Below are 22,816 nucleotides of genomic sequence, written 5' to 3'. Positions count from 1 at the left end.
AGGTTCCTCCGGTTCCCTGCTTGATATTATTGACTACTACTTGACAATCTAAAGCAATCATCACATGTGACAGTAATAGGTCTTGTGTAAGAGCCATAGCCTCTCGACAAGCTAGCGCTCCAAGAGATGCAAGATCTATAATCCCGGAGATCCTTATGGCTGAGGCGCCTACATAGACTCCCTATGAATATATGCATACTACACTAAATGCTCCTTCGTTCGCTTCACAAGATACAACGTCATCAGCTCTTATCTTGGCAACACCTTGCACAGGTGGTATCCATCCTACTCATTGATGCCTTGCCACATGGGTAGACGTGGCATGTGTATTCTTATGCTTACAATCATCTAGCTCCTTTATATATTTCATTATGAAGTTATGTGTAGCATGTGTACTATGAGACATATGTTCATGGAGTGTTTGTCATCGAGCATACCATATAGCCGAGAGAGTGACGAGGACTTCGACAAAATTGTGACGTGGTAGCTCTTCTGTTAGCTAGAAAGTCCATCTTTTCACAGTCTCGTTCTATAACTCCATAAAGTGCTTCCCAAGTCAGCATCTTGCAAGTTGTAACGCCCATACGCACCGAGCCACATTACAATGTAACAATTACTGTTGCCAAGAATCATCCACACCACAACGCCCACAACAAGAGGCAGTTGATATTTTTCTGTAATGTAAGTTGTAACAAGTCGGTTGTTGGGAGCGACTGTTGTGCAAGCCTCCACACACATGTTTTGACCTTACTTTTTACGTTTGAATGGGCCTGCCCACGACCGCAAGCACGAGCGGAAACCCTAAACCCTTTTTTCCGAAAACATGTGATTTTTTTCACGACTATGTATCTATTCAAATCCACAAATTTTGCGAACATATGATTGTTTCTAATCTATGGGTTTTTTCAAACTCAAGATTTTTTTTCAAAATTGACGAACTTTTGTCCAAATCTGTGAATATATTTTTACGACATCCGTGAACTTATTTTTCAAAACCGATGAACTTTTTTCAAATCTAAAAACTTATTTTAAAAAATTCATCAAAATTTTTCATATTGTGTTTTTTTTTTGGAAAAATCGATGAACTTTTTTCAAATCCAAAAACTTCTTTTAAAAAATCCATGAACTTTTTCATATTGTTTTTTTTGGAAAATTCGATGAACTTTTTTGAACATTTTTCCCAAAATACTTAAACTTTTTTCAAATTTGTATTTTTTTAATATATGAAAATTTCCCAAATTCATGATTTTTCCCCAGATTCGTATTTTTTCCCCAAAATTAATGTATTTTTTACAAATCCATAACCTTTTCCAATTCGTGAAACTTTTTTTTTCCAAAATTGCAAATTCCTTTCAAATTCGTGAACTTTTTTCTAATGCATGAACTTTGTTGAATTCATAAATATTTTTTATTTTCGTTTCCTTTTCCTCAAAAGTCAATGGTTGACCAGGCAAGCGTCAAATGATGGGTCAATGGTCGATATTCTTTTAGGAAAATCAGTGATTGGTCGTGCATATAAAAACCAGTAGCGACCGGGTTTTTTTGCGTGTGCGTGTGCGTGTACATATGTGTGTGTGAAATTGCTTTTACGGACCTCTCGCTTCACATTGCATCAGGTTATTTCTGAAGTTGTATGCGACCAACTGGCGGCAAAAACAAAAGGATAGGAAAGGAAAGGAGTGAGAACGATGGCTTACATGCATGAGCCACAATCATTGTTCCCATCACGCAGAATACAAAACTCCAGCGTAGGTAGTAGCTATACCATATATTCTACGGTTGCACACCCCAAACTACAGAAAAGGGTGAACACATGCATTGCAACAGCAAACAGGGCAGGTATAGCTTCTTTTTCTTTTGATGGAAATAGGGCAGGTATAGCTAAAAACTTCCACCGGGACAAGTGGGCAACGTGCTGATGGTACTACTAGAAGACTGTTTGTATGCTTGTTGGTCTTAAAGAGAAGCCCCTTTGACACTTTGACAGCAAGGGATCGAGTCGAGTGAGACTCACACGTTGACTAGAGAGCTAGGCACATGGATGGGATGTCCACACGGGTGTGAGACTGAGCACCCCGGCCGGCAGTACATATATGCTCCTTGCTCACGGCCTCAACGCACAGTTCTAGTACCAATCTACAGGAAGGACCTAGCTGCTCTTAAGCCTTAACCCATGGAGAGATCATCGTTCCCTTCAAAGGTTCTCCTCGCCTTCCTCCTGCAGGTCCTCCTGCTCTCTGAACCTCTGGAAGCAAGGGTACTGGGTGAGTAGTATTACATGAGTGCATACGCTATTTGTTCATTTTGTACACATGCATGCATGATTTATGGGTATAGTTTCTGTCCACAAGCATACACGATTCATGGATATACTTTCTTGGTTTGTTGATTTCCCGTCTGGTACCAGGAGAAATTCCCTTACTCTTACTTTTTCCCCACTTCAGGTGATGCATACGACTACAAGCGCATGCTCGCGTCAGGTGTCGATGGAGACGCCGCAGTGCTGCCCGCATCACACCTGAACCTCGCCGATGTTGCAGGGAACAGGCGTCCGTATACGCCGCCATCGCCGAAGGGACCTCCGTCTCCGTCGCCGCACCATCGCCACGGAGATGCGCATGAGCAGCAAAGGTCTCCGCCGGCGTCGTCCCCTACTGAACCTGCACCACCGCGTGATTACAGTCACCAACAGATGATGGATGTATCTCGCGCGTTTCTCCAGGCGATGATGGGATATGTCAGGCAGATGTAACAAACAAGCAAACCAAGTGGCCCTTCGTAACGCTTGAATTTCTTCCGTGAATCTTGTAGAAATTGTTTCGTGTTAACTTTTCACATTTTACTCTTTTCAAGAATATGCAAATTGTGTTATGTTATTACTTCTATAATACGCTATGGTGTGTTTGGTTGACTTGAGTGAATAGTGTCTCCATTTCATACACATCTCATCAGAGCCTGGTTGAGCAAAAACACGCACCAAACCAACATATGCATGTTGTTTGGTTGCCTTCATTGCATCGATGACTATTTTAGGATCGGTTATTTGCTTGCCCGCATTTGTGCTTAAGGGATGAGCAAATTCAAACCACAGTTTTTTGGTTGCATACACGTTTGTGTTTTGCTCACTTTATTCAAATATGGGGGCCTTACCATCATATTAGGGACAACAACACACAAAGCACTAACATCGGATAAACTAGTAGGTAAACAAGACAAAAACAAGCATGAAAACAGCAGATAAACAAGAAACTAAACATCCATACTGCTAACACACATAAGTTTTAAGATAGCACGGGCATCCCTTGCCCCCGCTCCACCACAGGATGCTAAACCCTAGACAAAATATTAACAGGAGGACATAGATGTCTATATTGGTTCCTACATATTTCACAAAGATCTGGACCACGATGTCAAGGATTTAGCCAATCTCGTATGCAGTTCTCTTTATCTCGCGATATGTTAGTTGCCTGAGATTTGATCATTTGTATATCCATGCCTAGTTCAATCTTGTTACCGGTAAGTCTCTTTACTCATTCCGTAATACAACATGTCGTGACAAAACTCATTAGTCACATTCTTGCAAGCTTCTTGTGATGTTGTATTATCGAGGGGGCCCGGATATATCTCTCCATCACATGGAGTGACAAATCCTAGTCTCGATCCATGCAATCCAAGAGACACCTTCGGAGATACATGTGTAGAGGACATTTATGATCATCCAATTACGAAGTAACATTTCGATATACAATAATTATTCATCCGGTGCCAAGGAGTTGCACGATCTCATCGTCTAAGAAATAGATATTTGACATGAAGAAAGCTATAGCAATCAAACTTTGGTGACACGCATATGCTAAGCTTGTGTTGGGTCTTGTCTGTCACGTCATTCTCCTAATGATTTGATCCCATTATCAAATGACAACTCATGTCTATGGTTAGAAAACATTAATCATATTTGATCAATGAGCTAGTCTAGTAGAGGCTCACTAGGGACAGAGTGTTGTTTATTTATCTCACATGTATTTAAGTTTTCAGTCATTACAATTCTAGAATGAATAATAAACATTTATCATGAACAAGAAAAAATGATAATAACATTTTATTATTCTCTCTAGGGCATATTTCAAACAATATCATGCGCTTCTCATTACCCGCGCTACTACTAAGTGCTCCCCAAAGTGCACCCTAGGGTAGGCCGGGATAGGAGAGCACGGTCTAAAACCCGCGTTGCAACTAACAGTATAACAGTAGGGCGGGCACTCGGCCTCGTGCTGCTACTATGGATACACTATGACGCCATGGTAGTTAAGCTACAGTAATCTCATGCTAATGGTGTCATGTCATCAAGATTAACTAAGACAAGTTGATACTTGTTAAAAATCAAAACCAAATTCAAAATTTAAAAAGTAAAGTCAAATTGTTATTCTTCAAAACATAAAAACAAAAATATTCCTAATGTTGCAAATAATCCTTAGTTAATTATGGTGGAGAAACCAACATTTTATAAATTATATAACTACACAAAATAATTAAAACACGGGCCAAAACATTATTTAAAAATATATTTTCTAAGTTCTAAAATTCTAACAACTTTAAATGTCTATCATTTTTTTTGTGTGACAATACTAAATATTGCAAACTATTTGTGTGGCTAGGCCCCATGTTTTACAAAGGTCATTTGTAGGCTAAATAAAATACATAACTAATATTGAAAAAACTCTATACTAAGGGTCAGAGGGGATGACTCAGCCACCTATACTAAGCAGTTTAAAGTGTCGTACTGGAAAGTAGCAGTTCATCAAACATTAGGTTATGCATCAGAAATAGGAGCTATCCATATACCTATTTCAATCTCGTTACCGGCAAGTCTCTTTACTCGTTTCGTAATACAAGATCTCGTGATTTACACTTAGTCACATTGCTTGCAAGGCTTGTTTGTGATGTTGTATTATCGAGTGGGCCCCGAGATACCTCTTTGTCACACGGAGTGATAAATCCCAGTCTTGATCCATACTAACTCCACGGACACCTTCAGAGGTACCTATAGAGCACCTTTATAGTCACACAGTTACGTTGCGATGTTTGATACACACAATGTATTCCTCCGGTGTCACTGAGTTATATGATCTCATGGTCATAGGGATAAATACTTGACACGCAGAAAACAATAGCAATAAAATGACACGATCACATGCTACATTCATAGTTTGGGTCTAGTCCATCACATTATTCTCCTAATGATGTGATCGAGTTATCAAGTGACAACATTTGCGTATGGTCACAAAACCTTAACCATCCTTGATCAACTCGCTAGCCAACTAGAGGCTTGCTAAGGACATTGTTTTGTCTATGTATCCACACATGTATCTATGTTTTCATTCAATACAATTATAGCTTGGATAATAAATGATTATCTTGAAACAGGAAATATAATAATAACTATTTTATCATTGCCTCTAGGGCATATTTCCAACAGTCTCCCACTTGCACTAGAGTCAATAATCTAGTCCTCACATCGCTATGTGATTTACATTGTTATGAATCTAACACCCATACAGTTCGGGTGTTGATCATCCTTCGCTCGTGGAAGAGGTTTAATCAGCGGATTTGCCACATTTAGATCCGTGTGCACTTTGCAAATATTTACGTCCTCTCCTTCGACGTAGTCGCGGATGAGGTTGAAGCGTCGTTTGATGTGTCTGGTCTTCTTGTGAAACCTTGGTTCCTTTGCTAAAGCAATGGCACCGGTGTTGTACAGAACAAAGCTATAGGATTTAGTGCTCTCGGCACAACTCCAAGATCCGTCATGAACTGCTTCATCCAGACACACTCCTTAGCTGCCTCCGAGGCAACCACGTACTCCGCTTCACATGTCGATTCTGCTATGACGCTTTGCTTGGAACTACACCAGCTTACCGCACCCCCATTAAGAATAAATATGTATCCGGTTTGAGACTTAGAGTCATCCGGATTAGTGTCAAAGCTTGTGTCGACGTAACACTTTACGACGAGCTCTTCGTCACCTCCATAAACGAGAAACATTTCCATAGTCTTTTTCAGGTACTTCAGAATATTTTTGACCGCCATCCAGTGATCCACTCCTGAATTACTTTGAAACCTGCCTGCCATACTTATGGCGAGGCTGACGTCCGGTCTAGTACACACCATTGCATACATGATAGAACATATGGCTGAAGCATAGGGGACGGAACTCATGTGTTATCTATCTTCCGCAATTGCTAGGCACTAAGTCTTACTCAATTTTATACCTTGTAACACTGGCAAGAACCCCTTCTTGGACTGTTCCATTTTGAGCTTTTTCAAAACTTTATCAAGGTATGTGCTTTGTGAAAGTCCTATCAAGCGTCTCGATCTATCCCTAATGATCTTAATGCCTAGAATGTAAGCAGCTTCTCCTAGGTCCTTCAGTGAGAAACTTTTATTCAACTAATCCTTTATGCTCTCCAAAAACTCCACGTTGTTTCCAATCAGCACTATGTCATCCATATATAATATTAGAAACGCCACAGAGCTCCCACTCACTTTCTTGTAAATACAAGATTCTTTAACCACTTTTATAAACCAAAATGCTTTGATCACCTCATCAAAGCGCTTATTCCAACTCCAAGATGCTTGCACCAGTCCATAAATGGATCGCTGGAGCTTGCATACTTTGTTAGCATTCTTTGGATTGACAAAACCTTCGGGTTGCATCATATACAACTCTTCCTTAAGAAAACCATTAAGGAATGCCGTTTTGACATCCATCTGCCAGATTTCATAATAAAAAATGCAGCTATTGCTAACATGATTCGAACGGACTTAAGCATCGCTACTGGTGAGAATGACTCATCGTAGTCAACTCCTTGAACTTGTGAAAAACTCTTTACCACAAGTGGAGCTTTATAATTGGTCACATTACCGTCCGCGTTCGTCTTCTTTTTAAAGATCCATTTGTTCTGAATAGCCTTGCGGCCTTCAGGTAATACTTCCAAAGTCCACACTTTGTTTTCGTACATAGATCCTATATCGGACTTCATGGCCTCCAGCCATTTGTTGGAATCCAGGCCCACCATCGCTTCTTCATAATTCACACGTTCATTGTTGTCTAACAACATGATTGATAAGACAGGATTACCGTACCACTCAGGAGCAGTACGTGATCTTGTCGACCTGCGAGGTCCGATAGGAACTTGATCCGAAGTTTCGTGATCATCATCATTAACTTCCTCCTCAACTGGCGTCGCTTCGACAGAGGTTTCCCCCTGCCATGCGCCACCATCTAGAGGGATTAGAGGTTCAACAACCTCATCAAGTTCTATCTTCCTCCCACTCAATTCTTTCAAGAGAAACTCCTTCTCAAGAAAAGCTTCCTTCTTAGCAACAAACACTTTGCCTTCGGATTTGAGATAGAAGGTGTACCCAACTGTCTCCTTTGGGTAACCTATGAAGACGCACTTTTCCGTTTTGGGTTCCAGCTTTTCAGGTTGAAGCTTTTTGACATAAGCATCATATCCCCAAACTTAAAGAAACGACAACTTTGGTTTCTTGCCATACCACAGTGCGTATGGTGTCATCTCAACGGATGTTGATGGTGCCTTATTTAAAGTGAATGCAGTTGTCTCTAATGCATAACCCCAAAACAATAACAGCAAACCGGTAAGAGACATCATAGATCGCACCATTTCTAACAAAGTACGATTACAACGTTCGGACACACCATTACGCTGTGGTGTTCCAGGCGGTGTCAAATGTGAACAATTCCACATTGTCTCAAGTGAGCACCAAACTCGAAACTCGGATACTCACCCCCACCATCAGAACGTATGAACTTGATCTTTTTGTTACGATGATTTTCAACTTCACTCTGAAATTGCTTGAACTTCTCAAACGTTTCAAACTCGTGCTTCATCAAGTAGATATATCCATACCTACTCAAATTGTTCGTGAAGGTGAGAAAATAATGATATCCGCCGCGCGCCTCCACACTCATTGGACCGCACATATCGTTATGTATGATCTCCAACAAGTCACTTGCACGCTCCGTTATTCCGGAGAACGGAGTCTTAGTCATCTTCATTGGACCGCACACATCGGTATGTATGATCTCAATGTTATGTATATGTGTATCATCGCTATCAAGATTCAATATGAACAATCCTCCACATTGGGTGCATGACCATAAAAGATATTACTCATAGAAATAGAACAACCATTATTCTCTGACTTAAACGACTAACCGTCTTGCAATAAACAAGATCCAAATATAATGTTCATGCTTAACGCGGGCACTAAATAACAATTATTTAAGTTCATAACTAATCCTGATGGTAACTGAAGTGAGACTGTGCCGACGGCAATTGCATCAACCTTGGAACCATTTCCCACACGCATCGTCACTTAATCATTCGCCACCTTCGTTTATTCCGCAGTTCCTGCCTCGACTTGCAAATATGAGCAACAGAACCGGTATCAAATAACCAGGCACTACTACGAGAGTTGGTTAAGTACACATCAATAACATGTATATCAAATATACCAGATTTTTCCTTGGCCGCCTTCTTATCAGCCAAATACTTGGGGCAGTTGCGCTTCTAGTGACCCATCCCTTGCAATAATAACACTCTATTTCAGGCTTAGGTCCACCCTTGGGTTTATTCATCGGATTGGCAACAGAATTGTCGCTCTTTTTGGAGTTACCCTTCTTGCCTTTGCCGTTTCTCTTGAAACCAATGGTCTTATTGACCATCAACACTTGATGCTCTTTCCGGAGTTCTGACTCTGCGACTTTTAGCATCGCGAATAACTCGTCGGGTGACTTGTTCATCCCTTGCATGTTATAGTTCAACACAAAGCTCTTATAGCTAGGTGGCAGTGATTGAAGAATTATGTGAGTGATAGGCTCTTGCGGGAGTTCAATCCCCAGCTCAGCTAGACGGTTTGAGTATCCAGACATTTTGAGCACATGTTCACTGACACACGAATTCTCCTCCATCTTGTAAGCATAGAATTTATCGGAGGTCTCATACCTCTTGATCCGGGCGTTCTTCTGAAAGATAAACTTCAATTGCTGGAACATCTCATATGCTCCATGACGCTCAAAGCGACGTTGAAGTCCCGGTTCTAAGCCATACAAGACTGCACAATGAACTACCGAGTAGTCTTCCTTACGTGTTAACCAGATGTTCAAAACATCTTGGCTAGACATAGCGGGTGGTTCATCTCCTAGCGCTGCAGTAAGACATAATCCTTCTTCTCAGCTTGCAGGAACAACTTTAGATTACGAGCCCAGTCTATAAAGTTGCTTCCATCGTCTTTCAACTTAGCTTTCTCTAGGAACATATTGAAATTCAGGGTTTCTACTGCGTGATCCATTGATCTACAACATAAAATATTTCAAAGTGGACTTAGACCATGTTTAAGATAATTAGAGTTTAACTAATCAAATTACTGATAAACTCCCACTCAAAAAGTACATCTCTCTAGTCATTTGAGTGGTACATGATCCAAATTCACTAACTCAAGTCCGATCATCACGTCAGTTGAGAATAGTTTCAGTGGTAATCATCTCTATGCTAATCATATCAACTATACGATTCATGCTCGACCTTTCGATCGCTTGTGTTCCGAGGCCATGTCTGCACATGCTAGGCTTGTCAAGTTTAACCCGAGTGTTCCGCATGTGCAACTGTTTTGCACCCATTGTATGTGAACGTTGAGTCTATCACACCCGATCACCACGTGGTGTCTCAAAACGACGAACTGTGGCAACAGTGCACAGTCGGGGAGAACAAAATTTCATCTTGAAATTTTAGCGAGAGATCACCTTATAATGCTATCGTCATTCTAAGCAAAATAAGGTGCATAAAAGGATTAACATCACATGCAATTCATAAGTGACATGATATGACCATCATCTTGTGCTTCTTGATCTCCATCACCAAAGCACCGCATGATCTTCTTGTCACCGGCGCCACACCATGATCTCCGTCATCATGATCTCCATCATCTTGCCGCCATTGAGGTTGTCGTGCTATCTATGATATTACTACTAAAGCTACGACCTAGCAATATAGTAAACGCATCTGCAAACACAAACGTTAGTTTAAAGACAACCCTATGGTTCCTGCCGGTTGCCGTAGCATCGACGTGCAAGTCGATATTAACTATTACAACATGACCATCTCATACATCCAATATATCACATCACGTCATTGGCCATATCAAATCACAAGCATACCCTGCAAAAACAAGTTAGACGTCCTCTAATTTGTTGTTGCATGTTTTACGTGGCTGCTATGGGTATCTAGTATGATCGCATCTTACTTACGAAAAACCACAACTTAGATGTGCAAATTGCTATTTAACCTCTCTCCAAGGACCACCTCGTTCAAAACCAATTCAACTAAAGTTGAAGAAACCGACACCCGCCAGTCATCTTTATGCAACGAGTTGCATGTCAGTCGATGAAACCAGTCTCTCGTTTGCGTATGAGTAATGTCGGTATGGGCCACTTCAATCCAACAATACCGCCGAATCGAGAAAAGACTAAGGAAGAGCTTGACAAGAAGAAAATGGCTGACAAGTCAAGTACAAACATGCATCAGGTATTCACGGCAAAGGCAGAAAAAGAGAGGAACCAAGCCATGCAAGAGAGGGACAATTAGTAGAAGAGAGAGAGATCATCTAAAGCAAGAGAAAGGAGGCTTGAGTACATGATTGGTGATTTCCCTCAAACACAAAGAGGAGACAAAGGACAAATTAGGAAGCTTAAGGGAATCCTTGATGAAATAGATAAATGTTATATCTTTATGTTTTATGATATTTCCAAATTGAGCTGAGCTATGTTGTGACTTTTTTACGAGTGTTGCTGCTTTTCAAAATTTGCCACTTCCACATAATGATTTGAAGCCATCTACATTACTCCATTTTGAGTCAAAAATACACAAAGAATATTGACAAGTACAGTTATGTGACAATATGTAGGCATGAAGCTCCAGGCTTCATATTACTTCATAGATCATCCATTACAACCACAACAAAATCCACCATTACATTACAACTTAGATTAACTTTGGGCACGTTTCTCACTTAAGAACTACTACAACTTTATAGACCAACAACTTCCTTGTCTCCTAACATGTAAACTACAACAGCTAAGATCCCTACTCAACCAACTTAATCAGTTCTTCATAATTAGGATGAAACAGAGCACACAAAGCACCATGACACTAGCCACCACTAGCCTCATTACCATTAGGATTTCTCTACCCAGTCCAAGCAGCATAGCAGCTTGATGCTTGGTGGCAAAGTTCTTCTCAATAGGGCTGCCAAAACTGACTCTGCATGCATTGCCTCTTACATCAATGCCCCTTCTTCCTGCATTTGCTTCATTCATATTCATCTCAAGCTCTCCCCTTCTATCCTGAGCTCCACCAAATGCATCAACAGTAGCATTACCAACAAGAACCCTAGTTTCAATCAGATTCTGCACATATTCTAGCTCCCGGCACCAGAAATCATAGGTCACCTGCATTTTCAGATCAAACAAACCATATTAGCAAATCATGTGTTATTAGATGAAGCAACAAATCAAGCATTAGCAAATCAGGTGAAAGATCGGTTTTAATGTCAAAATTCGGTAAACCTGTTTAGTTAAATAATTCATATCAAGAGCAAGGGAGCGAAAACAGGAAGCTCACTCTGTGTTTCTTGCGCTTGTAGAGCGCCCAACCATCATGGTCATCAGTGGTCGAGCGGTAGAAGGTCACGGGGTCGCCACGGTCGGGGAAACCGACAATGGGACAACGACGGCGCGACCATGCAGTCTAGAGCGGACGGAGCTTGAAGATGACATGACGACGACCCTTGCACGGCGGAAGCAGAGGACATGGGATGGATGTGATGGTGGGAAGCACGATGACAGTGGATGCGGCGGTTCGAGTGGCTTTAGCGGCGGTAGTGGATGCAGCGGTTCGAGTGGCTACGATGGCGGCAATGGATGCGGCGGCGACCGGTAGCGATGCCGACGACGTTGGTTAGGGTTGAGCGAGAGGGAGAGGAGAAGCGACGGGGAGAGGAGAGATGACCGAGGTGGTGTGGCTGCAGTCCGACCAAGTGGGGGATGCTGGGTGTAAATGCGTGTCAATTTTGCGAAAGCCCCTGGCTTACCAACGTATAGCAGTCAAGCGACGACCCTGAGCTGAGTTGACGGTCAAACGCCACGTGGCGAGGCGAGTCAAACGCCAATTAAGCAAATACGTACACAAAACTGTATATTGGACTGTATGTGAACCTCCATGACATCTATGAGGACCGTATTTCGGCTATTTGTAACTATAACGCTAATGTGTCCACCAAGAAAAGTATGATGACCTCATGAATTTTTCTCCTATTTACAAACGTGGTAAGTCTAGGGTCCCCGAGGTATTTTCCATAAAGATTATATTCAACAACCTTCCATGGTATACCATCAAATCTCAACGAAAGGGTCCCCGAGGTATCTTCCTTAAAAGATTATATTCAACAACCTTCCATGGCATACCATCATAGAATATGGTTCACACAAAGTACTATATGCGGCTTAGTCCATGACACTTTTGAAATTTGATAAAAAAAGTTATTTGTGTGGCATGTCTTTGTTTTTACAACAAATAACATGCAATTTACCTAATGTAAATTTAATAAAAAATAGTAAGCATGGTACATGAAGTTTGGGAGAACGAGATTACAAGAATTTGGAAACCTAATACTTAAAACTCGTAGATGAAGTGCTCTTGCGTTGATGGAGAACCAAGATGAAGCTCTCCTACCTTGATGTAAATATTGTTTGCCATCTATAAATGATAGGAGCTCTATCACAGAGTTCACCACAACAACCTATCCACCCCTTTAACTAAACACACAAATGACTTTGCTCAACTACCTTCAATCCTTCAAAATAACAAGATATTTAAATGTACAATATTGGCAAGTCCATTGAAATGAACTCGTTCCGTTATAATCTCTAACATTGTCCAAAGTAAAATTATTATTTCAGAATCAAGTCAAATTGAATCAACCATACATAAGGGAAGACAACCGTCGCGATAACTTGAGTGCTAATATTAGTGAGTTTGAATTAGCCGCCAACAAGTGTAACTCAGATCTTTATAAGATGATGATATATACCCCACCCATTCCAAATGAAGCGCATAATATGTTTTTCAAAAGTCAAAGAAGCCTATGTTTGACCCAGTTCATAGATAAAAATATAATATTAATAATACAAAAATAGTATCATCATATCGATCACGAGGTACATTTTTTTTTTGTCAGGGTTTGATATTATAGATGTCAATATTTTTTCCCTATAAACTTTGGCAAACATAAGCATTTTGGACTTTTAAAAAACAAAATATGCATCACATTTTTAAATGGAGGGAGTATATAAGAGTAGAGACCTTATTTTTGTTCAATCATTTAAAAATATGGTATCATCCTTGCCCTTGGGCTCTACATTGAATCCAGATATTTTACATTTATTCATACAAAAATATGGTAATACCGTCCTTGCCTTGTATCACCGGCTTCCCACACACACACGCAACCTGCGTATCACTGGTAGCTTGGACCCAGGTGCAGTACCCGGAGAGTCATAAACTTCGTTCATACGGTTGCCTACCCTTTCCGCCATGTCATCGATCCGCGACGAAGCGCATCTGGCCCGTCCATCCCCTGGAGCAGTGAACGGCCGGGATCACTTCACCTTACCGATCCAGGGCACCGGCCTGTCCACCAATCAGCGCGCACCTTCTCCCCACCATATAATCTCGCCGGCCCGGTCCTCATTTCACATCTGAAACTGCAATTCCCCACCTCCGAGCGAAACACCTCACTCCCTCTCTCCCATCCGAAGCTCCAGCCGCAGCCATGGCCCCCAAGGCAGACAAGAAGCCGGCCGCCGAGAACAAGGTGGAGAAGGCGGCGGAGAAGACCCCCGCGGGCAAGAAGCCCAAGGCCGAGAAGCGGCTCCCGGCGGGCAAGACTGCGTCCAAGGAGGCCGGCGGCGAGGCGAAGACGAGGGGCCGGAAGAAGGGCAGCAAAGCCAAGAAGAGCGTGGAGACGTACAAGATCTACATCTTCAAGGTGCTGAAGCAGGTCCACCCCGACATCGGCATCTCCTCCAAGGCCATGTCCATCATGAACTCCTTCATCAACGACATCTTCGAGAAGCTCGCCGGCGAGTCCGCCAAGCTCGCCCGCTACAACAAGAAGCCCACCATCACCTCCAGGGAGATCCAGACATCCGTCCGCCTCGTCCTCCCCGGCGAGCTCGCCAAGCACGCCGTCTCCGAGGGCACGAAGGCAGTCACCAAGTTCACCTCCTCCTAGGCTGATGATGCGTCGCCTGCTGTGACAAATGTAGTGGTCGTTGACTCTGCTTATGTATCTCCAAGTAGTGGTAGTAGTAGCCGCCTGCGTGCTGGATGATTGCCAACGCTTCGTTGGCTTGGCTAGTTTGGTTGTGATAACTGAAGTTGTTGATCTATCTGAATGTTAATGTTGGAGTACTGAATTTCATGGGAATCGCTTAATGCTTGCCGACCCCTCGTTGGTAGTGCGAACTGTTCTGTTGTTCCAACAGAGATTCAGAAATGGTTATGCAATTCTGTGCCATGATTGGTGATTTTGATTTTCACTATGTGCTTAAACTAATCTCTGCCATGATCGTGCCTTCATTGCTGACAATGCAAGTAAGTTTGCAGATTCTTGATCCTCCAGCATTAGGTTCCGTTTCTGCATTAGGTGCAGAATCTAGTCTTCAATTGACCGGGCGTAAATACCTGCTGCCACTGACTGATGATTATACCCGGCAAAAAAGAGTTTGGATCATTAACGTGGCAAAATGAGAATTGTTTGTACTCGAGTAGCTTGGTGTCATACATGAGAGTGTTACCCTGAAAATAGGAAATGTGAGTTGTCCATTTCTTGTAAAGTACCCCCGTTCCAAAATACTTGCAGTGGTACTTTTAGTTTAATTTTGAGCTAAAACAAGATGATGCTCTGTTTTACATTGCCAAACCTGCATGTCTGTTTTCTTAATCTTGGATTACTTATTTATTTTTCGTAATCTTCGATCGAGAAGTTTAAGTTCAATACAAGTGTGCACCTGCGTGACCTAGACAATGTGAAGGCGCAACTGAAAAATGTGAAGGCGCAGCGGTGGTCTCCAAAAGTCAAGACCCTGAATCTGCAGGACTAGGAGGCACCTCTGCCAATTTGGTCATCTTTTGCTTGCCTATGATTTTGCTTTAGAACGCGGAAAGAGACATCACCTCTGCCAATTTTCAGTTGCCTGTTCTGTAAATCAACCAGGAATTACCAAAGTCTGAGTTGCTTAAATCGACCATAACAACTCGAATGTGCGGCAGAGAGTTTCAGGGCCATATACAACCCAAAATCAATCAAATAGTTTGTCAGGTTTGGACGGTTGTTGAATCAAGCAAACGCCCCCCGTGTGGAAATTGTGTAAGGCTGAATATTGTTGTTGTTTTGTATATTGTGTTGTATTGATCTAACCCTTATAGGGGTATATATAGGAGTACATGAGGGGTAGAGGCTTGAAGTACAAGACAAGTTACATGTGGTTTAAACTAATTCTATCTCTATCTCCTTATCTCCTTATCTCTAACTTAAACTCAATTGTTTTTTGGTGTCCTCTAGGCTGAAGAGTATTTTTTGTTCAATTTGTTTTTCTGACTAGTACATTGTTTCCACCTTAACCATTTAACGTTCCCGTTCTTTTTCCGCCCATTTTTTCCCGCTCATATTTTTCCACCATCCTTTTTGCTAGATTTTCCCTCCAACCCCTTACCCTCATTCTATAACCCCGCCCGGTCGCATGTTATCTTCTGCATCTTTCCTTAGCAATATTTCCAGTCATGTCAGGCGACAATTTCCGCGATATTACTCCACTTATGTCTCATTTGCTCTTGTACAATGTCGTCAGAAACCAAATGCCTATTAGGGGAGGTGTGTGTTTTGAAGAATTAGTTTGTAGTGATAGGTACCGTACGAAGTTGGGTAAGTGTTTTCCCCGTCCGAGGCTCCCGAACAAGTGCTCAAAAAGCAACTTAGAGGAGATTCAGCAAAGGTGGGATAGGATTGTTGAACTAAAACATATGAGTGCCCCGCGTTACTGGTAGGCATTTACTTGTTGGCAAACCAAGAATGAGCTTACCACATAAGCAACATGAGCACCACATTAAGGTAATTGATAATTCATTTCAGATTGTACCCAGTTAGATCCCATGCTCTTATGTAATTATTATTTTTATTGTTGTTTCTAATTTTCAGAGGTACCCTACGTACGCGGAATTGTTGAAAAAGAATATCTTCAACTTTGGATGGATGAAGTGTATGTGGGGCCTTATACCGGAGGTGAGGGTAGCACGACAGAGTGCTGCATCAGCGAGGGGTGGAGCTAGCTCCAAGAAAGTGATTGAAGACGTTGTGGATGACTTTATGTCTAAGCAAACGATCTTAGGATAAAGTCAATGCTATTATGCTTTCTAATTATTCTTTTGATGGTGGAGTGCCTACAAACTTGGCACATGCGGGTATACACACAATACCTTGCTCCATTAAATTTTTTTATGTTAAAGATTGTTTTATGTGATTTAGGAGCCGGTGTTAGTGTTTTGCCTTTCTCTCTATATAAAAGACTTGATTTCAGTAAGCTTACACCTACTGAGATACCATTGCAAATGGCTGATAAATCCACTGCTTTACCTATTGGAATTTGCGAGGATGTTCCTGTTGTGGTTGCAAATGTTACTATTTTAACAAACTTCTTTATTCTTATTATGCCTGAGGATGACAACATGTTGAACATCCTTGGTAGACCCTTTTTGAACACTCCAGGGGCTGTTATTGGTTGCAACAAAAGCAAAGTCACTTTTCATATAAATGGAAAACAACATACCGTGCACTTTCCGAAGAAGCAAACTTTGGTTAATAATATAAATATCACTGAGCCAATTGCCACAGTCACCATTGGAGGTTCTAAAATTTCTCTTCCTACTGTCAAGAAGAAGTATTATACCCTTATTGTCGAGGATATGCATATCCCCATTGAGAATTTTTTGTGTAGAAAAATGAATTTCCTAAGGAGAGGTTCTTCAAGCCGAAGCCCCAAAGGAGTTATTGGGAGGATCCAGGACCATGGCATCCATATCTTTCGCAACACGAAAGTTAGGCCATGTGAATGGATACACATCCCTTTCATGAGCAAGGCAGGTTTTCATCAAGAGTTCATGCAATTCATTGCAAATGTCGGGTTGACCAATTTCCTTGCGGATAAGTGTGACCAATACTATCTCCGTATGAATTCCTTTGTGCAAAACTTTTTTTTTAACAATGGGCCTGATACTCCCATGGTACACTTTGACTTATATGCAATGCATTATGATATACCACTATGTGAAATTTGTGAAATGTGATTGCTTCCTTTTGACAGAGCAATGCGTGACCCTAAATTAAGGAGTTGGAGAGCTTCATCCCTACCTTAAATTTGGGAGAAACTAGGGGCGTAGCAAATGCTAGGGCGACCAGTTTATATTTCTTGTCTATGCATTACTTTGTTGTATCCATGGGGAATGTATAACTACTACGAGTGAGAGTGGTGGTCTTAGGGCCCCCACCATTTCTATATTGCATCGCACGCTTTATGGTGATAGCAGTTACAACCTAGGAGCTATTGTCGTACACCACTTGCACCTAACCGAACCAAGGGCAAGGTTCATTGTGGTATTTATGCCACTCGCTTAGCAAGGCACTTTAAAGTGGACATACGCCAAACTGATTACTTATTGCCTAAGGTTTATCTAGATCACCAGTCCATGATAGAGCATAAGTTTACTCATGAACCTACCCCCCGCAGCATATTTGTTTTAACTTAGTATACATCAAGAATACTCATGACCTTATTGTGTTGCATGCACCCTCTTTGTTTAACTATCATGCCAGAAACATATACAACATTTGTCAGTCGACATAATCGCTTATCGAAAGGAGCTGGCTGAGGTGAAAGTCGCTGCTCACACATGGGATGCTCACGTGCCTCAGCCTCAGTACTTTTCCGGACCAGATGGCTACTACGAATGGTGACCACCAAGTTAGGCAAATGCCTAGGCTCGGGGAGTACGTATTTTCCATCGATATTACATTCATGTTCACACGCTTCATATAAATTGTCGGTGTTCATCCTCTTTCATTGTATATCCATGTTAGCTTTATTTTCCGCTTTCTTATTGTGTGTTTGATTTTTTTTTGAAAAATCCAAAATTATTTCTAGTTTTTTTTCTTTCCTGATTAATTAGTTGTAGTATTAAAACGAAACCAAAAATTATTTCCTTTGCTTGTTAGGAGATTCGCTTGTAAATAGTCTTTACGTTTTTTCCATTGTTTGTTTGTTTTCTTAAAAAAAAACTTCAGAAAAAACTTCGGTGTGTTTCTCTAAAATTCTTTTCTTTTTCTTTGAGTCGTTGAAAGGAGAAGACCTTGATGAAAATGTCGAGCGTCTCTCATATGCATTATTGATGGTCTAATAAAAGAGCCAATATATGATTAAAATGTTGAGCGTCTCTCATATATTATGCACTCGCACATGAAGTTCTCTTGCGTTGATGGAGAACCAAGATGAAGCTCTCTTGCCTTGATGTAAATATTGTTTGCCATCTATAAGTGCTAGGAGCTCTATCATAGAGTTCACCACAACAACCTATCCACCCCTTTAACCAAACACACAAATGACTTTGCTCAACTACCTTCAATCATTCAAAATAACAAGATATTTAAATGTACAATATTGGTAAGTCCTTTAAAATGAACTCGTTCCATTATAATCTCTAACATTGTCCAAAGTAAAATTATTATTTCAGAAACATGTCAAATTGAATCAACCATACATAAGGGAAGACGACCGCCGCGATAACTTGTGTGGTAATATTAGTGAGCGTGAATTAGCTGTCAACGACTGTAACTCAAATCTCTATAAGATGATCTATACCCCATCCATTCCAAAATGCAGTGCATAATATATTCTTTTAAAGTCAAACAAGCCTATGTTTGACACAGTTCATAGATAAAAATATAATATTCGTAGTGCAAAATTAGTATCATTATATCGATCATGAGATTCATTTTTTATTTGTTTTGTTTGAGTTTGATATTATAGATGTCAATATTTTTTCTATAAACTTTGGACCACATAAGCATTTTTGACTTTTAGAAAATAAAATATGCGCTACGTTTTAAAATGGAGGGAGTATATAAGAGTAGAGACCTTTTTTGTTCACTCATTCAAAAATGTGGTACCATCATTTTCCTTAGGCTCTGCATGGAATCCAGATATTTTACATTTATTCATTAAAAAATGTGGTAATACCATCCTTGTCCTTGTACCACCGGTTTCCCACACACACAAACTGTGTATCACCGGTAGCTTGGACCTAGGTGCAGTACGTGGAGAGTCATAAAATTCCCGCCGGCCATTTGAGCCAGGTCATCAATCCGCTACGAAGCGCATCCGGCCCGTCCATCCCCTGGATCTGTGAACGGCTGGGATCACTTCAGCTTACCGATCCAGGGCACCGGCCTCTCCACCAATCAGCGCGACCTCCTCCCCACCATATAATCTCGCCGGCCCGATCCTCATTTCACATCTGCAATTCCCCACCTCCGAGCGAAACACCTCACTCCCTCTCTCACCTCCGAAGCTCCAGCCGCAGCCATGGCCCCCAAGGCAGACAAGAAGCCGGCCGCCGAGAACAAGGTGGAGAAGGCAGCAGAGAAGACCCCGGCAGGCAAGAAGCCCAAGGCCGAGAAGCGGCTACCGGCGGGCAAGACGGCCTCCAAGGAGGCCGGCGGCGAGGCGAAGACGAGGGGCCGGAAGAAGGGCAGCAAGGCCAAGAAGAGCGTGGAGACGTACAAGATCTACATCTTCAAGGTGCTGAAGCAGGTCCACCCCGACATCGGCATCTCCTCCAAGGCCATGTCCATCATGAACTCCTTCATCAATGACATCTTCGAGAAGCTCGCCGGGGAGTCGGCCAAGCTCGCCCGCTACAACAAGAAGCCCACCATCACCTCCAGGGAGATCCAGACCTCCGTCCGCCTCGTCCTCCCTGGCGAGCTCGCCAAGCACGCTGTCTCCGAGGGCACCAAGGCAGTCACCAAGTTCACCTCCTCCTAGACTGCCGATGCGTGTGTTTCCTGAAGTAACAGATGTGGTTGGTTGCTGTTATCTCCTCTTAGTGGTTGCTGACTCTGGTTATCTATCTGCAAGTAGAAGTAGTCGTAGTTGTCTGAATGCTGTATGGTTGCCAACACTTTGTTGGCTCGTTTGTTGTATGAGCTGATTTTGCTAAACTATCTGAATGTTAATGTCGCAAGCGGTCGCCTCGTTGAATGTTACTGAATTTCATGGGAATTTCTGAATGCGCGCTGTCGCCGTTGGTTCTAAGAACTGAATTATGCGGTGCATACCAATGTTGAGAACCCAGTGTTGTTCAGTCGGTTGGTCTGAATTTCCTGCTGGCACGGAGGTAGTAAGATCAACCGAACTGCTTGCCGTGCCATGTCCTGTTCTTGTTTTTGGCACTCTGCAATTAGTATTAGCAGCAGCAGCTCATCTTGAGCAGCATCTTGGTGTTATTCTTGATGGTGTTACTCTGAAAATGGCAATTGTGAGTTGTTTTCGAGAAAAATGAAATGTTGTTGCTGAACAAGATTATTGTCTCCCGTCCGTTCTCCATTTTAATTTGGTGCTTAACATCCATTCTTGTCTCCCGTCCCCTGGCCGGCCAGATGTTCCGCTGCAAGCACGGCAAGGTCTACCTCTTGGACAAGGTGTAAGTGATCTATCGCCATGCCTACCATGCCTGAATCTTGCTCATACTTCTCCATTTTTATCCACCATCTTGCTACTGCTCTCTGCTCTGTGCTCTGTTTTCTTTACTGTATTCTCTGTTTCATTTACTGTGTGCTCTGTTCTTGTCTGTAACACGGCTGCTGCTGCTGCTGCATTATCATTCAGTCAGAAGATTTGATGTGCTTTGTGCTCTGTTCATTGTGTATGTACCGCTTTCCTCCTTCGTTGGCAAATACAGCGTGAACGTGGTGGCCGGGGAGAGCGAGGACGATCGGATGATGACCACCGGCTGCACACCGTCCGCGACATCCTCTGCGTCGCCTGCGGAGCCATCCTCGGCTGGAAATACGTCCGTAACATGAACCTCCATCCATCTTCCTCATTTCAGCGGCTTTGTTTGATTGGTTGTGTAGTGTGAGCACTCAATATGGCCATGGTTACCTATGTGTCAAGTGTCTGCATTTGAGAAGGACCAGAGGTACAAGGAGGGCAAGTTCATCCTCGAGAGGTCAGACCCTCATGCCTCTCTCTTTGCGCTCACATTGCTTCGCTCTGCTCTGCTCCGCTTTGCTCTGCTTCCGGACCGAATCGCTAGCTGCTCTGCTTTGCTTTGCTTCAGGACCGAATCGCTAGCTACACCTATAGTGTTAGTTTTTACATCATTGTTAACCACTCCTTAATCTGACATCGTTTCCAATCACTTGTGTGCTGACAAATGGCTCTAGAGCGATGCTTTGTTGCTGTCAACTGAGGAAACCTCAGATGCCTTCTATGCACATTTGGTGTAGCTTCAGATTGCCAGCATCATGGGCACCAAGGCTTCTTGACCCCGGTGCTGCTCTGTGGTTGTAGTTGGATGCTCGCGTGTGTTCTGACCATTATATCCTATTGTAAGAATTTTGCTGGAATTAGAGTGTTGCAATCAAAGTGTTTTTGGATTAAGATTCCTTGGGGCACCAAAATCTTGGGCAGCTGCAACTAGAGAGTTCTTGGATTCAAATCTGGCCCCAACCTGATTCAAATCACAATGCACATGAAAAGCTGATCTGCAGTGAACTGAATACTCTATGGTTAAATAGCACTTTGTAGTGAACCGAAGTCTCTACTGATTAGAAATGTATTTTGTAAGCTAATCTGGAGAAGATCAATATATCAATATAATTATCGAAGTTGTTTGATATTTGCAATATCTAACTTGCTGTATTCGTATAATTTTGTATTTGTTTTTTTACCGCTTCGCCCCTCCAAAGATTTCTTTCAAGCTTTGCCATTGATAGTCTACACTAAGCTTACCAGCTTGTCATCGTTGTCAAGGACGTTGCGACGATTCTGAATCTGTTAAACATAATAGAGTTAGCATGAAAGGCAAAGGGGAATAAAGCTGACTGCATTTTTGCTGGATGTATTTATCAGATGCCTAGCATATCTGTAGAACTGCAAGGATCGCAAATGCAGAGAACTTTGCACCTCAGATCATATCGGATTTTAATGAAGCTAGCCTAAACCCACTACTCGAAGCAAAGTAGATTTTCTTAACTGTGTCAAGAATCGATACAAACTAATACATGTACTGATGTAAATACCGTCACTTTGGTTACTTGTATGTGGATCACACTTTAGGGCTAGTTGTATGTTGAGAAAACTATGCATAGGCTGACCGAAGTGACAAATATTAGCATGGCTAAGTGTAGGGATTGATACATACGGGATGAAGGGGGTTCTATTTATCTTAATGTTATGATTGGATTTTACCTTAATAAATTCCTAGTATTTTGGGATGCTTGCTAGAGTTTCAATCATAAGTACATATGATTTCAAATACGGATAGTATATTAGTATATGCCTCTTCCACATATAAAAACTGCAATGATGACTACCTTTCTAGTAACCAATTGCATAGGG

General features: G+C 41.9%; 2 protein-coding genes and 1 pseudogene across 2 annotated transcripts; all 3 read left to right on the top strand.

Annotated features, from left to right (window-relative positions):
* Positions 1 to 1,976: 1,976 nt before the first annotated feature.
* On the top strand, positions 1,977 to 2,890 carry LOC123416960. Its single transcript, XM_045106827.1, has 2 exons — positions 1,977 to 2,264; positions 2,445 to 2,890. Exons 1-2 carry the CDS (start codon positions 2,174 to 2,176, stop codon positions 2,750 to 2,752), a joined length of 399 nt encoding a protein of 132 aa, XP_044962762.1. The 5' UTR covers positions 1,977 to 2,173; the 3' UTR covers positions 2,753 to 2,890.
* A 10,967-nt stretch (positions 2,891 to 13,857) lies between these two features.
* LOC123447872 (histone H2B.2-like) lies at positions 13,858 to 20,457 on the top strand. Its single transcript, XM_045124583.1, has 2 exons — positions 13,858 to 14,139; positions 19,787 to 20,457. Exons 1-2 carry the CDS (start codon positions 13,912 to 13,914, stop codon positions 20,234 to 20,236), a joined length of 678 nt encoding a protein of 225 aa, XP_044980518.1. The 5' UTR covers positions 13,858 to 13,911; the 3' UTR covers positions 20,237 to 20,457.
* Positions 20,458 to 20,779: 322 nt separating this feature from the next.
* Positions 20,780 to 21,778, top strand: LOC123447861 (annotated as a pseudogene).
* The last annotated feature ends 1,038 nt before the right edge of the window (positions 21,779 to 22,816 follow it).

This window comes from Hordeum vulgare, chromosome 1H (assembly GCF_904849725.1).
Source record: "Hordeum vulgare subsp. vulgare chromosome 1H, MorexV3_pseudomolecules_assembly, whole genome shotgun sequence".
Taxonomy (NCBI): Eukaryota; Viridiplantae; Streptophyta; class Magnoliopsida; order Poales; family Poaceae; genus Hordeum; species Hordeum vulgare.
Note: the sequence above shows the minus strand (reverse complement) of the source record. Positions and strands in the feature narration are given on the sequence as shown.

What these genes read in the sequence shown, in the direction of transcription:
- LOC123416960 (XM_045106827.1), top strand. Translation starts at nt 2,174, where the DNA reads ATGGAGAGATCATCGTTCCCTTCAAAGGTTCTCCTCGCCTTCCTCCTG. An exon ending in TCTGGAAGCAAGGGTACTGG is followed by an intron (nt 2,265 to 2,444) that starts GTGAGTAGTATT and finishes TCCCCACTTCAG; the next exon opens with GTGATGCATACGACTACAAG.
- LOC123447872 (XM_045124583.1), top strand. Translation starts at nt 13,912, where the DNA reads ATGGCCCCCAAGGCAGACAAGAAGCCGGCCGCCGAGAACAAGGTGGAG. An exon ending in TCTTCAAGGTGCTGAAGCAG is followed by an intron (nt 14,140 to 19,786) that starts GTCCACCCCGAC and finishes ATGGCCCCCAAG; the next exon opens with GCAGACAAGAAGCCGGCCGC.